The sequence below is a fragment of the Chelon labrosus genome (assembly GCF_963514085.1).
Source record: "Chelon labrosus genome assembly, chromosome: 17".
In the NCBI taxonomy this organism is placed as follows: domain Eukaryota; kingdom Metazoa; phylum Chordata; class Actinopteri; order Mugiliformes; family Mugilidae; genus Chelon; species Chelon labrosus.
In genome coordinates, this window is record NC_140350.1 from 13235108 (window position 1) to 13248701 (window position 13594).

Below are 13594 nucleotides of genomic sequence, written 5' to 3' on the forward strand. Positions count from 1 at the left end.
AAGAGAATAATATAGTTTTTGGTTAGTAAAAGTCAAGCTCTCAATCATATTAGTCATATCAAATACAGCCTTTCACAGTCTCTGTACGTTACGATTACGGAAAAAGTTACGTAACTGTTCAACAAAGAAACTTCCTCAAAAAAGTGACCAGAACACTGACCAGCTCCAAAGGTTTTGTGCATCTGAGGATGTGCCGAAACCACCAGAAACCAAGAGGGATTTTCCTTCACATGTTCACATTACAAACCCTGAAATCCTGCGCCATCCTGTGTTTGGTCACGAAGTTCTAGAAATGAACTGATATTGAAACGGAGCACTGACATTTTTTCATCATTGGTCACTTAGTAAGTCCCCTTTTGCTTGAGTAGTATCGCCCAAGCAAATATCTGATGTCTAACTGGTGAATGATTTCAAAGTTCTGTTTATTTTGCAGAAGACATCCCATTCAAAACAGTTTGTCTCTGTGGAGTATTTCTGTGATTTTGTCTCAAGCATCTCTGAAACTGTCCTTTCTACGGCCACTGTGAAGCAATCTGATTCAACACTAGAAAACTCCTCCTCCGACTTCTCCTTCAACAACGAAAGCAGTGAGTCAGGAAGTCACCGTCAACTCTGAGTGATAAAACCTCTCTCCCTTGTCTCTCACAGACAAATTTCAGTCGTCAAGAGCTCACAGCTTTACCTCTTTGAAGAGATTGACAGAGCTACAGCATGGTGTCTTGTGGAAGACAGATTCTGGGTTTGGTCCTGGCCATCATCGGCTTTTTGGGGAGCATCCTCATCTGCGCTCTCCCCGCCTGGAAAGTCACAGCCTTCATTGGTGCCAACATCGTCACAGCTCAGGTCATCTGGGAGGGTTTGTGGATGAACTGTGTGACCCAGAGTACAGGCCAGATGCAATGCAAAGTCTACGATTCTCTGCTGGCCTTACCTCAAGACCTGCAGGCTGCCAGAGCGCTCGTTATCATCGCCATTATTGTCGGGGTCTTTGGGATCTTGCTGGGTGTGGCCGGGGGCAAGTGCACCAACTTTGTGGAGGAAGAAAGGCAGAAGAGCAAAGTGGCTATCGCCTCTGGAATTGTTTTCCTCATCGCAGGCCTCATGGTGCTCATACCCGTCTGCTGGTCCGCAAACACCATCATCCGTGATTTCTACAATCCACTCCTGACCAACGCCCAGAGGAGGGAGCTGGGAGCCGCACTCTACATCGGCTGGGGCGCCGCAGGGCTGCTGTTCCTGGGTGGAGGCCTCCTCTGCAGCTCCTGTCCACCCAGAGATGAAAATGACTATGACGTGAAGTACTCCAAGACTCGCTCTGCGGACAGCAGCAAGGCCTATGTTTGAATCTCTAACAGCTTATTGGAAACAGATAAGATGTGATGAATGTTTTACCTCAAGTTCCATAAAGATGTGATTAAAATAGCTAAATGTGCAGTGTGAGCTTATGCTCTGTGGTTTATTTTCATTCATACTAAAAGAATCATACATGTTGTAAAATGTGCAGTATTTTAGTTCTCTGATCGTGAATGTGCATTTTATTTTTGTATCTTCACGGCATTATGGACACTTTCTCACAGTTTTGTTTACGTTTTTCAAGCTATATATTCAGCTTGAAACTAACATTTTACTAACATTTTATATGTAAAATTGACCTGTGTTGCTCTCAAACTCGCTGAATATTGATGATTATGTGATCCATGTTAGCTGTTTGAATAGAACTGTATTCTGATCGTACCAATGTTTTTGTTTTTTTCCCCTGTATTTTTGAATGCCAATAAAATTAAGGTTATCTTAAGACACATACATAGCATTGCATTTCTTTTCTGCAGCAGTTATCCTGAGGTGGTGCAGCATACTCGCAGTGCTTGGTGTCTTGGATAAATGCTACTGAGTCATAAGCAAAGACTATGTTTTTCAAACATGTTTGTTTGAGGAGCATGGACGATCAAAGATGTGGTGTAATGATGGTCTGTTCATATAATGTCTTCATGTGTCCTTTACGAATCTACAGGCTACAGCAGCTTTCACCACGATGATGGTCTCAGTCATTTTTGACTTTTTCTGATTTATTTCATGTAAACAAAAAGACTAATGCTTTTTTTTTTGTTTGTTTTCTAGGGTTCTCTGCTGGGTGGAGCTCTATGTGTTCTGGCTGGTATCCTGTGCCTGATTTCAGTCAGCTTGTGTTCAGATGGGTTTGCATTAGTTTAGATATCAATTGATGCCCATTTTGGCAATATCTTTGCAAATTCATGCAGAAAAACATTGTTCAAACCAGCAAATTAACGTAAAATGATGTACAGGGCCAAATAAAAGGTGTCTGAATGAGTATGAGTATGAGTGATGTGATCTGGACAATGTTAAGGGCACTGCATTTAAAGCCACCCTTTGGGTTTAATCTGTTTAAAAAAAAAAAGGTTAGGGTTAGGGTTAGGGAGAAGCTGCTTGGGAAAACATTTTCACTGAGGAACAAGCTGTATACATTTTTCATATTCACACATTGTAATTAAGAGAATAATATAGTTTTTGCTTAGTAAAAGTCAAGCTCCCAATCATATTAGTCATATCAAATACAGCCTTTCATAGTCTCTTTACGTTACGATCCTCAAAAAAGTGACCAGAACACTGACCAGCTCCAAAGGAAATACCACCAGAAACCAAACCCTGAAATCCTGCGTCATCCTGTGTTTGGTCACGAAGTTCTAGAAATGAACTGATACTGAAACTGAGCACCGACATTCTTTCATCATTGGTCACTTGTCAAGTCCCGCTTTGCATGATGAGTGTCATCCATGCAAATATCCGATGTCTCACTGGTGAATGATTTCAAATTTCTGTTTATTTTGCAGAAGACATCCTGTTCAAAACAAACAGTTTGTCTCTGTGGAGTATTTCTGTGATTTTGTCTCAAGCATCTCTGAAACTCTGCTGTCCTTTCTACGACCACTGTGAAGCAATCTCGTTCGGTGAGATTACAACAAACGAGTTTCGGCTCAGATTCGACACTAGAAAACTCCTCCTCCGCCTGCTCCTTCAACAACGAAAGCAGTGAGTCAGGAAGTCACCGTCAACTCTGAGTGATAAAACCCCCCTCCCTTGTCTCTCACAGACAAATTTCAGTCGTCAAGACCTCACAGTTTTACCTCTTTGAAGAGATCGACAGAGCTGCAGCATGGTGTCTGGTGGAAGACAGATTCTGGGTTTGGTCCTGGCCATCATCGGCTTTTTGGGGAGCATTGTCATCTGCGCTCTCCCCACCTGGAAAGTCACAGCCTTCATTGGTGCCAACATCGTCACAGCTCAGGTCATCTGGGAGGGTTTGTGGATGAACTGTGTGACCCAGAGTACAGGCCAGATGCAATGCAAAGTCTACGATTCTCTGCTGGCCTTACCTCAAGACCTGCAGGCTGCCAGAGCGCTCGTTATCATCGCCATTATTGTCGGGGTCTTTGGGATCTTGCTGGGTGTGGCCGGGGGCAAGTGCACCAACTTTGTGGAGGAAGAAAGGCAGAAGAGCAAAGTGGCTATCGCCTCTGGAATTGTTTTCCTCATCGCAGGCCTCATGGTGCTCATACCCGTCTGCTGGTCCGCAAACACCATCATCCGTGATTTCTACAATCCACTCCTGACCAACGCCCAGAGGAGGGAGCTGGGAGCCGCACTCTACATCGGCTGGGGCGCCGCAGGGCTGCTGTTCCTGGGTGGAGGCCTCCTCTGCAGCTCCTGTCCACCCAGAGATGAAAATGACTATGACGTGAAGTACTCCAAGACTCGCTCTGCGGACAGCAGCAAGGCCTATGTTTGAATCTCTAGCAGCTTATTGGAAACAGATAAGATGTGATGAATGTTTTACCTCAAGTTCCATAATGATGTGATTAAAATAGCTAAATGTGCAGTGTGAGCTTATGCTCTGTGGTTTATTTTCATTCATACTAAAAGAATCATACATGTTGTAAAATGTGCAGTATTTTAGTTCTCTGATCGTGAATGTGCATTTTATTTTTGTATCGTCACGGCATTATGGACACTTTCTCACAGTTATGTTTACGTTTTTCAAGCTATATATTCAGAACGTGTGTACTAACATTTTATATGTAAAATTGACCTGTGTTGCTCTCAAACTGGCTGAATATTGAGGATCATGTGATCCATGTTAGCTGTTTGAATAGAACTGTATTCTGATCGTACTAATATTTTTATTTTTTCCCCTGTATTATTGAATGCCAATAAAATGAAGGTTATCTGGAAGACACATACATTTGTAATTATGTGGTTCTTGTTTTCCATCTAGTCATATTTTGAAAGGTGAGAACAGTTACAGTGATGTCAAATGACATGAACGTTTGAACGGCAGATCTGGTTTTGTGAGTGTTCATGAAAACATCCTTCCAGACCGGTTATGCTGCAATGTATCTTTCCCGCCAAAGAAACAGCTGAACAGAGTGAGTAATAAGTCTGTGTTAGTGAATAATAAGGCTGAGGTAATGTGGCCACATGAGACACAGTGAAAACTCAAAATTAAAAACATCTTTTAATTCTCCTTTTTCCAGTGCAAGGATGACATCTTCAGGTTATGAATCACTTCCTCCTACTGTGTCAATTTCACGTTCTGTAATCAAGTTAAATAAAGGAATAATATATTTATTTATTTTTTTAAATAAAGCATGGGTCAGATTTGCTGCAAAGTTTGCAATTTGCTAACTGTGTTTCGAAATTTGAAACTGTTTAACCTTTGTCTAAGACTGATCCATTTTGCAGATTTTTGCATCAAAAACAAAGCGATGCCTGAAAAATTAAAACAAACACAACCACACTTGAGTCTTTGCATTTGGAGGCTGTGTTTCCGTTAAAAATGAAGTCAAACATTAGTAAAAACAAATATATATATATATATGTTATAGCTGAAATAAAAGAAGAAAGAAATGGGCCCAAAACTATTCATCAGAACTTCACCAGAACAAAACACATCAAAGAATGTTTTTAACCTGATTTAATGGTAATTGTGCTTCTGTGTGTGCATAAGCTTGTGGGTGGGGAGGGGTTTTGCATTTTTAAAACAGGTTTTTCTGCGCTGTAAAAGCTGCTAGAGTGAAACCGGGCTTCTCACAGGATATTGTCTTCCACATTGCTCTCCAAATACTCACAGTTTTCACATGCATTGATGTGTTTACACACACTCCTATACATGCGGACCCCTGAGTTTACACAGCTACAGCTTTTAATCAAATCTAACCAGAATCACTTTTTATTGAATTCCTGAAGAGATGTTGTTTCCAAAAACAAGTGCAACCTCCCACAGAGGCCTATTGTTTGTCGTTTCCAAAATAATTTTATCAGATGAAGATAGCGAGGGAGGGAATAAATGATGTCACTTCCATCCCTCTCTTTGTCTCACTCTACCTTCTGTCAACCTCCTCCCCTTTCTTTTCTCTATAGAGTAGGTGTGGCACTTCTACACCTGACCAGTAGCACACAGGCAGCCGCTCAGATGACAAAAAAGAAAGAACACTCTCACGGAGAAGAACACTGAGAACAGGCAGAGGGAGAGAGGGGAAGAGAGAAGAGCAGGGATACAAAGGGGGAGGTGCAGAGACAGATGGAAAATAGCCTGTAAACAAATGAAGTTGGGCTGAGCTGAAACTCACCTGGAGTCAAGCGAAAGCAGCTGGAGGCCGGACGGACGACTGCAGGACAGGGCTTTGTCATCCTGAGATACTTTGCATAACTGCAACTGTAGCAAGGGGAGAATTACAAACACGAATGGAGGCGCATGAAAATGGTAACATGTGTTGAGAAGGACTGACGTAGACAAGCTCTCAAAAAGATACAAGAAGAAAAGAGGAGGGTGGCCAGACACCAGGAGGAAAGGCAAAAGAAGGTCTGTGAGGATTTCATAAACTGCTTCAGAGATCTTCCCTCCACCTCAACACCATGGCCTCGTTGGGAATGCAGATGTTGGCCAGTGCCCTGTGCCTCTTGGGTTGGGCTGGAGTCATCATCTGCTGCATACTGCCTATGTGGAGGGTCACGGCCTTCGTGGGCAGCACCATCGTCACCTCCCAGACAATCTGGGAGGGCATCTGGATGACCTGCGTGGTCCAGAGCACGGGACAAATGCAGTGTAAACCTTATTTCTCCCTGCTTTCTCTCAGCGCCGACCTGCAGGCTGCTAGGGCTCTCACTGCCATTGCGATCACTACGGGCGCCGTGGGCCTCATTCTCGCCTTTATTGGAGGAAAGTGCACTCGCTTCTTGGACGAAGAAAGACCTGGGCTCAAGGGAAAGGTGGCTGTAGCAGCAGGGGGTGTGTTGATATGCACAGGACTGCTCTGTTTGATTCCCACATCGTGGGCAGCTGGGGCAGTAGTGAGGAATTTCTACAGTGCAGCCATAGATGCTCAGCGGAGGGAGATCGGAGCCTGTCTGTACATCGGCTGGGGAGCATCCTTACTGCTTATTCTGGGAGGCGGTTTGTTCATCAGCTCAGCATGCCCGCTCAAAGCCCACGAAGACGACAAGAGCCCCTCTGTCCGCTACCTGGTGGTCCGCTCCTCCAATGGGTCCAGCCACGTGGGGTCTCATCGCACCCGGGCACCTTCAGCAAAGTCTCAGCCTGTCAGGGCTCAAAGCCGAGAGGGACTGACCGCAAAGTCTCCACAACGACCTCCATGGGAGGATGCGTCTGAGAGGGGCTTTAGGCAAGAGTCCGAAAACTCCTGGGCACCCTCGTCAAAATCACAGATGAAAAAACCGGAGTCGATAAAATCTGAAAACAGCGAGGCACCGTCGACAAAATCTCAACTCAAACGAGCAGAAATGGAAGAGAATTTGTCAGCCACCAGTGACAATGAAGATACATCTTCAAACCCAGCGAAAACATACCTCTGACATGAGTACACGCACAGAAATGACAGAAATGGTTGTAATTAAGTTTGCACACGCAATACAGTTGATTGTATTTAGCAGTAGTATACATATTTAACTGTGGTATATATGTAGGAGTTGTAGGTTTGTGATTGTTTACTGATGATATTGGGGTTTTAGTTTGGGTCTACTTCTTGATGTTTTGTTTCTGAAGAGCAAAGTGGAAAAGATTGTGACTACATCCATCAATATGAAGGAGGAATTCAGCTTTAATGTGTTAAAACTGATCTTTAAACTAAACACATAAAGCAAGTGAAGTATGCTATTATTTGTCTTCTTTTTCACATGACAGTCTTCAGTAAACTGTTCCCATTGACTCTGACTTTAAATTTGTTACTGTTTAAATGACGTTGAATCCGTCTGCGTCAAGAATTTTACCTCAGACACTGTCGGCTTTTGTTTATGCTGGACATATACTATAGCAACATGAAGGCAACACGAGTGACTAAGCGGCAAGTAGCTAGATAATTTAGGTCAAGTTTTTCATTATTTCTTTCAGTAGATTTTAATTTAAGTTGTGCTTATTTTGATGAGATAATGGAATTTTCTTTGTTATTGTTAGCGCTTTCTGCAACCAGTGTGCTTTTTGTCAACCTAATTGTATTTTATTTGGTCAGATTTCTGACACACATTTGTACATTTACTTTTCAATAAATAATCAGACAAGTCACTTTCTGTCACTTATTTGAATGTGTCAAACATGCAAAAAAAAAGAAAATCCCCCTGGACATTCAGTCTGTTTCCTGGATAATAAAATCCACAGGAAGAACTGGTTTGACAGAGAGTGCTGTTACATGTGCTGCACGTGTCAGAGGCGGAAGCACAATGTGTTTGCAGAAGATTCAACATTTAGTTTCAGTGAAACAAGTTGTTTTTTTTTGTTAGTTTTTTTTCTCATTCAAATATGCAGTGGCATCATGTAGTCAAAACATACTGACGTGATGAGAGTTTTCCAAAATGCAAAAATATTATTTAAGACAGGCTTTGTGTTATGGACAGACACAACCTGTAAAAATGATCACTTCTGTAGAGATAGTCAAGAAAGGGGTTAAAAAAAAAGTATAATAACACCAGATTCTACTCAAAAACTCCTTTAGTACACAACTAAAACTGGTGAAAATCATTGGTTTTGTGGTGCTTTATTCAGATCACTTCTTAACATTGACCTTTAAGTAAGTTCAAATCACCTTGCTCCACAGCTTCTGCAGTGACGGATATGTTGTAATGCATTGTTTCAGATTTCCTATAGAGGTACACAGCACCAGATATGTACCCGTCTTCCTGCTCTGATACGGCTGTCTCCAAGTCTTCCACCTCAGTGTCCTGTACACAACTCCATAACCCCTCTTCCTCCAGCTTCCTCAGCTCTCATTCAAGGGCGGCTTTGTATCCCAGATAATGCATGTTTTAATGGTTGATTTAAATAAACATTTCTTCCTAAAGTAATGCTTGACGAGTTTGGGATTATTGGCATCTAAAACACATTTTTATTTTATGGATTTGAGCAATAATCAACCCCATGCTGACTGACAAGGCAGTGGCTTGAACGCAGAGCTTGTTCATGCTGATGAAATACTGACATCTCGTGGTTGAAGGTGGACATGAACACTTCAGCTCCTGCATGTTTAACACACTGGAGTTTGACTAAATTGTCTTGTCTTTGGGCACATAATGAAAAAATAAAGCGTCAGGTCAGAATCAAACAGAGGAGCAGTTGTAAAAAGTCAAACGCTTTTACTTGTGTTTATTTGGTAATTTTCTGCTATGAGAATATGCTACCTATTTTGCCTCTTTTTAAATTTAATTTACGCCTATTTCTGTGACTTTGGTGTCTAGTCTGCACTTGAGGTTGTTGCCTAAGAGATGCGTTTTAACAAGAAATTACATTTATCTGTATTCTGCATCTATTCTTATTTGGGAGAGCAATATAGGAAACACGGGCGGCACAGTGGCGTGGTGGTTAGCACTGATGCCTCACTGTGTCTGCGTGGGTTCTCTCCGGGTACCCTAGCTTCCTCGCAGTGTCCAAAAACATGCTGGTTATGCTGATAAGTGTGCAGCAACTGAGCCATTTTGGACTAAAGGTGACTGTCAAACATCTCAGAGAACTTATTATTCTATTTTCCTCTAAATGAGACCGTGTTTTAAAAGTGCCTGCTGTGAAACATGTCTGTTGTGCACTTGCAATCGGGTGCTAACATCAGTGGAGTTCACATAGAGGCTACAACTGTCCTGAACTCATCCGGTGCCGCAAATCTATATTTCCCCTTGGCCAAAAAAATTTAACCAGATTGTTACACGCTGTCATGTCATAATCAATTACATGATCCATACCTGTAATCAAATATGGCTGCTGACACAAGGAGTAAAGGTAAAAACCATTCCGTGTATGTGGTTATGAAAAGCCAGACTGACCCTGTGTGCAGAGTTTTGTGTTTGGAGACTTGCACATTTTTTTTAAAAATTAGGTATTGCATCCATTGAGAGGTCAAGCTGGTTTGCTGATAGCTGCAGGGCCGAATACTTTTGAAAAAGTGTGGTGGTGCCTCAAGGGGAACTGTGGAGTGGTGGTTAGAGGTGCGGCTTGGGCCCGGGGGGTCCCAGGTTCACCTTCCCCCGTGTCCGTGGCTGCAGTGCCTTGAGCAAGCATCAAACCCCCAACTTGCTCCCCGGGCGCGGTCTGCCTAGAGGCTGCAGCCCACTGCTCCAACTGTACACACTACTACTATGAATGAATGGATGGGTCAAACAGCAGGAACATAATTTCACCTTGGAGATCAATACAGTATAAATTATTTTTATTATTATTATTATTAAGACCTGAGAAGGCGTGGATAAAAGGAATGGCAGGAGAAGTTTCCAGAAGTCAACGCTCTCGTTGTCTAGTAATAGTTTTGGATTTTCAGCCTTCATATCTTCCCATTAGAATAAGACAGAATTTTGTTCAGCTTTGTTTAAAATAAGTTACCACCACAGTCAGTATTAGGTAAAAGTTTTCATTTGTTCCAAAGCACTAGAATAAAATTTAAAACAGGTAGAAAATTAATGTTGTGTTTCATTATAAAGGGCACTATTATTTTTTTATACTAATCCAGGTTCTTATTTGCTTAACGTGTGACAGATAATATGTCATGAAATTAAAGACACGGAGAGCAAACCTAAGTCATATCATCACGTATTACAAGGTTCTGCATCTGTGGAAATCTTAAAATCACATTTTTGGTCACCAGTTTTATTGCACCATAGCACTGCATGTAACATGAATATGGTTCTACATAATTTTGATGTGAACTTTCAAGTCTAAGTTTTAGACTACTAAGGTCTGTCTCGGGCCTAGGCAGACCTTAGTAGTCTAAAATTTAGACTTGAGAATATGCTCAAGCCTAGATTCTAGGCAGACCTTAAAGCTTTATAGGTAGCACGGCAGCACAGAGAGTGGGGATCTATAGCTTATCTCTACAGGAGACTACTATGTATTTAAAATGACACCACGAAATGCTGTCAAGTAAACCACAAATTAATTAATTAATTCTACTGTTAATATAGGACCATCATCTCACAGACATAATTTTCTGGTTTGTGTTAAATAATACAGTTCATACTAACACAGTGTGTACACCATCAAGGTGAATTGGTTTAGTCCCGACTCTTGATAATGTGGTTAACACCTTGGAGAAGAAGTGGTCAAAGCCATCAGGTTAGACTTGCTGCTTAACAGGCTAGAACCGCCTCTGTGTATAAGACTGGCAATGTTAAAAAAAAAATCATGATGTGATGTGTATACTGAGTTATTTGCATGTTTTGCATTTTATTCAGTGATGTTGGTCTGTTGATGTGAAGTCACGTTATGTTACACTGTTGTGCATCGTTTCAGATTTCCTATAGAGGTACACAGCACCAGATATATACCCATCTTCCTGCTCTGATACGGCTCGCTCCCAGTCTTCCACCTCAGTGACCTGTACACAACTCCACAACCCCTCTTCCTCCATCTTCCTCAGCTCACATTCAAGGGCGGCTTTGTATTCCAGATTATCATGGTTACTTCTGGTTGTCATGCAAATATAGCCACCTAGTGGAAAGAAGCAACAGTGGTGTTCAGAGTTTACCTGTAGTTGAGTTAGCACATACAGTAGAGCAGATTACTATAGTAGTATAGTATAATAAGAGCAGATTCTCAACCAATCAAATCAAAACTAAAATTGACACATCAGACCAAAAATAAATAAATATTCTCACCTGGTTTGGTAGCCTTGCACAGGTCTCTGACTACACCAACAGGGACCTGACCATCGCTCAGCGCTCCAACAATCACAATCACATCAAAAGAATCTTCTGGAAGAGATGACGAGTTTCAGTTTCAGTTCAAATTCAGACAATCCTAGCTCCAAAGGGTTTGGAGTTTTGCTGTTTTAAGCTAGTGGAGCACAAGACTTTTCTTTACTTATTTATCTGCTGAATGTCTCCAAAGACAGATCTTCTCAAACATGACAGCTTTCATTGTGGCAGGGATCACTGGGGCCGGTGTTCATTAGTAGCTCTAGGGTTTAATAGGCGGTTTCGACTTCTGCGTGAAAGACAGTATGAGGCTGGCAAAACCAACCTCGTTACCAACTACCTCTAAGCCACAATGTTAAACTATTACTGAAATGCAAGGTTAAGGTGGCCAACTGAAGACACACAAATCCTGAAAAAAAGTCACCTCACCTGAGCACTGACTAAATTTCAGTGATGACTGGTTGAACTTATTAAGATTTCCTTACCCCACTGGACAGGCAGCAGCTCCTCTCCCAGCAAGGACTGCTTCAAGTCCTGGTACAACATGGTCCCTTTGGCTATCTCCAACATAGCCTGGCTTCCATCTACACCAACAAAATGTCGAAATCCATGCTTCTTCATCTGTACATCAGAGACAGACTAGACGTCAACGCGGACAACTGACTAAATGAAAAGAAAAATGAAGAGCTACTGTGTCAAGACTGTAAATTCAGAGTTCCTCAGTTCAGGAATTTGCTCTATATGTGTTTTCACCTGTTTGGCCACCAGTCCCGTACCACAGGCCACATCCAACACGATGGCTGCTTCTCGCTCGCCGCTGAAATAGGATGAAATGCAGTTTGCTGCCAGACTTGGTGCACGGTACTCCAGAACGGCCACATCCTATTCCACATTATAAGAAGAAGGCAAACAATGAAAATAAAAAAAACATTGCAAGGACTGTACATTCAGTTAGATATAAATAAAACAGGAGGCATTGTTATTTTATAGTACACAAATAGTGAACATCATGATATGTATTTTGTACTATATTCTTGGACAATATTTGTGCACAGTATCAGCAGTTCATGTTAATAATCTGAGAAGGAATACCAAGATTTTGCTATTATCATCCAAATGCTTGTATCTCACCTGGTCATAGTTCTCTGCCCAAGAGTTGTAAAAGCTGACCTTTGCTCTTGAAGTGGTGCTTTCATGAGCAGATAAGATAACTGCTTTAACATTTTCAAATGTGTTACTGACCGCTGACATTTTCAGACCTGTTCAAGAGAATGTAAAACTATATAATCAAGCCACAATAGCAACAACAGATCATTCGTTATAAAATGTGCGTGCAGGGGATTTACAATCACTGCGCTTATGATGCTAAGTGACCCTTCATCTTGCTCCAACATGCTGATCATTTCTTTTTTTTTGTTGTTTTAATTACAGTGGATATCATTTCTACATAAGCAGAAGTGAAAATCTGTCTGATGGAGCAGTTTTAAGATGGTCAAACAGACACCATATAGATCAGGCTCTGTAGATCCTAATCCTAATCCTGATCCTAATATCACTCAGTCACAGTGACACCAAATCAATTCTGGGGATCAATTTGTATCAAAGTATCAAATAAAAAAAATTTAAACATAGCCAAGTCTCACATTTGAGAAATCTGTGACATGTTGGTTCATATGTGTCTGAAAAGATGAATAAAAAACAGTAATGACTAATTATTGGCTCTACAAACCATTGTATTAATAGAATATGGGAACATTTGAAATATGAATAAATGTGGACACAACAGAAGCCACTGTTTTTATTTATTTTTTTACTTTACAGCTACTATTAATAAAGCTAACTCATTTTTGACACGTTATTGCACTGCTTGGAGCATGGTCTCGTCTGAATTACTCTACTGTTATGAAGCATACAGCCTGCAGCTACAACTATTTAACAATGCACAAGGCATGAACTTGTAAACAGAGTTACCAACAGTAGACTCACTGGCTGCCACTACCAGCTTCTTTCTCCTCTAACAGTCCGATACAGTCTATATGTCCAATACATATGTCAACAAACTAGAACAGGAAGTACTAACATTCACAGAGCTGTGATGCCTTCATGCTCAGTGAAGACTGTCGGGGGATGAAACTTCTATGATACTTATATGCCAATTAAAGAACAAAAACAGCCTTTGCCTTCTTAACTGACTCAGCGTTTTGTGGTGGCCTTCGTGTACTTTTTTTTTTTTCAAGCCAGATAATTTCTTCGCCGTTGTCACGACCGTGTCATTCACGGCCATGCCTTTCTGTGCTCTAAACGTCTGTGAAACAGAATATTTCCGACAACCCCTGAAGGGGGCATTCTGGATCTGAAATTCCTGCACATGCGCAGTGGCGTTATCCAGAGC

General features: G+C 41.6%; 4 protein-coding genes across 5 annotated transcripts; 3 read left to right on the forward strand and 1 right to left on the reverse strand.

Moving 5' to 3' along the window:
* Nucleotides 1–711: 711 nt before the first annotated feature.
* Nucleotides 712–1975, forward strand: LOC311502676 (claudin-4-like; the record flags this gene model as incomplete). Its single annotated transcript, XM_084565005.1, has 1 exon — nucleotides 712–1975. The coding sequence occupies one exon, from the start codon at nucleotides 712–714 to the stop codon at nucleotides 1342–1344; it is 633 nt and encodes a 210-aa protein (XP_084421131.1). The 3' UTR covers nucleotides 1345–1975.
* Nucleotides 1976–2967: 992 nt separating this feature from the next.
* On the forward strand, nucleotides 2968–4038 carry LOC311502677 (claudin-4-like). Its single transcript, XM_084565006.1, has one exon. It carries the CDS (start codon nucleotides 3173–3175, stop codon nucleotides 3803–3805), a length of 633 nt encoding a protein of 210 aa, XP_084421132.1. The 5' UTR covers nucleotides 2968–3172; the 3' UTR covers nucleotides 3806–4038.
* Nucleotides 4039–5436: 1398 nt separating this feature from the next.
* On the forward strand, nucleotides 5437–7594 carry LOC311502662 (claudin-4-like). Its single transcript, XM_084564991.1, has one exon. The coding sequence runs from the start codon at nucleotides 5932–5934 to the stop codon at nucleotides 6886–6888; it is 957 nt and encodes a 318-aa protein (XP_084421117.1). The 5' UTR covers nucleotides 5437–5931; the 3' UTR covers nucleotides 6889–7594.
* A 1921-nt stretch (nucleotides 7595–9515) lies between these two features.
* On the reverse strand, nucleotides 9516–13349 carry mettl27 (methyltransferase like 27). Of its 2 annotated transcripts, XM_084564996.1 has the most exons (6): nucleotides 13189–13349; nucleotides 12334–12461; nucleotides 11956–12084; nucleotides 11688–11823; nucleotides 11164–11259; nucleotides 9516–10996 (listed from the first exon to the last, which is right to left on the reverse strand). In XM_084564996.1, exons 2-6 carry the CDS (start codon nucleotides 12451–12453, stop codon nucleotides 10770–10772), a joined length of 708 nt encoding a protein of 235 aa, XP_084421122.1. In that variant the 5' UTR covers nucleotides 12454–12461; nucleotides 13189–13349; the 3' UTR covers nucleotides 9516–10769. The 2 variants fall into 2 exon arrangements, with proteins under 2 accessions (XP_084421122.1, XP_084421123.1); XM_084564997.1 differs by lacking the exon at nucleotides 13189–13349 and having other exon boundaries at nucleotides 12334–12899.
* Nucleotides 13350–13594: the final 245 nt, after the last annotated feature.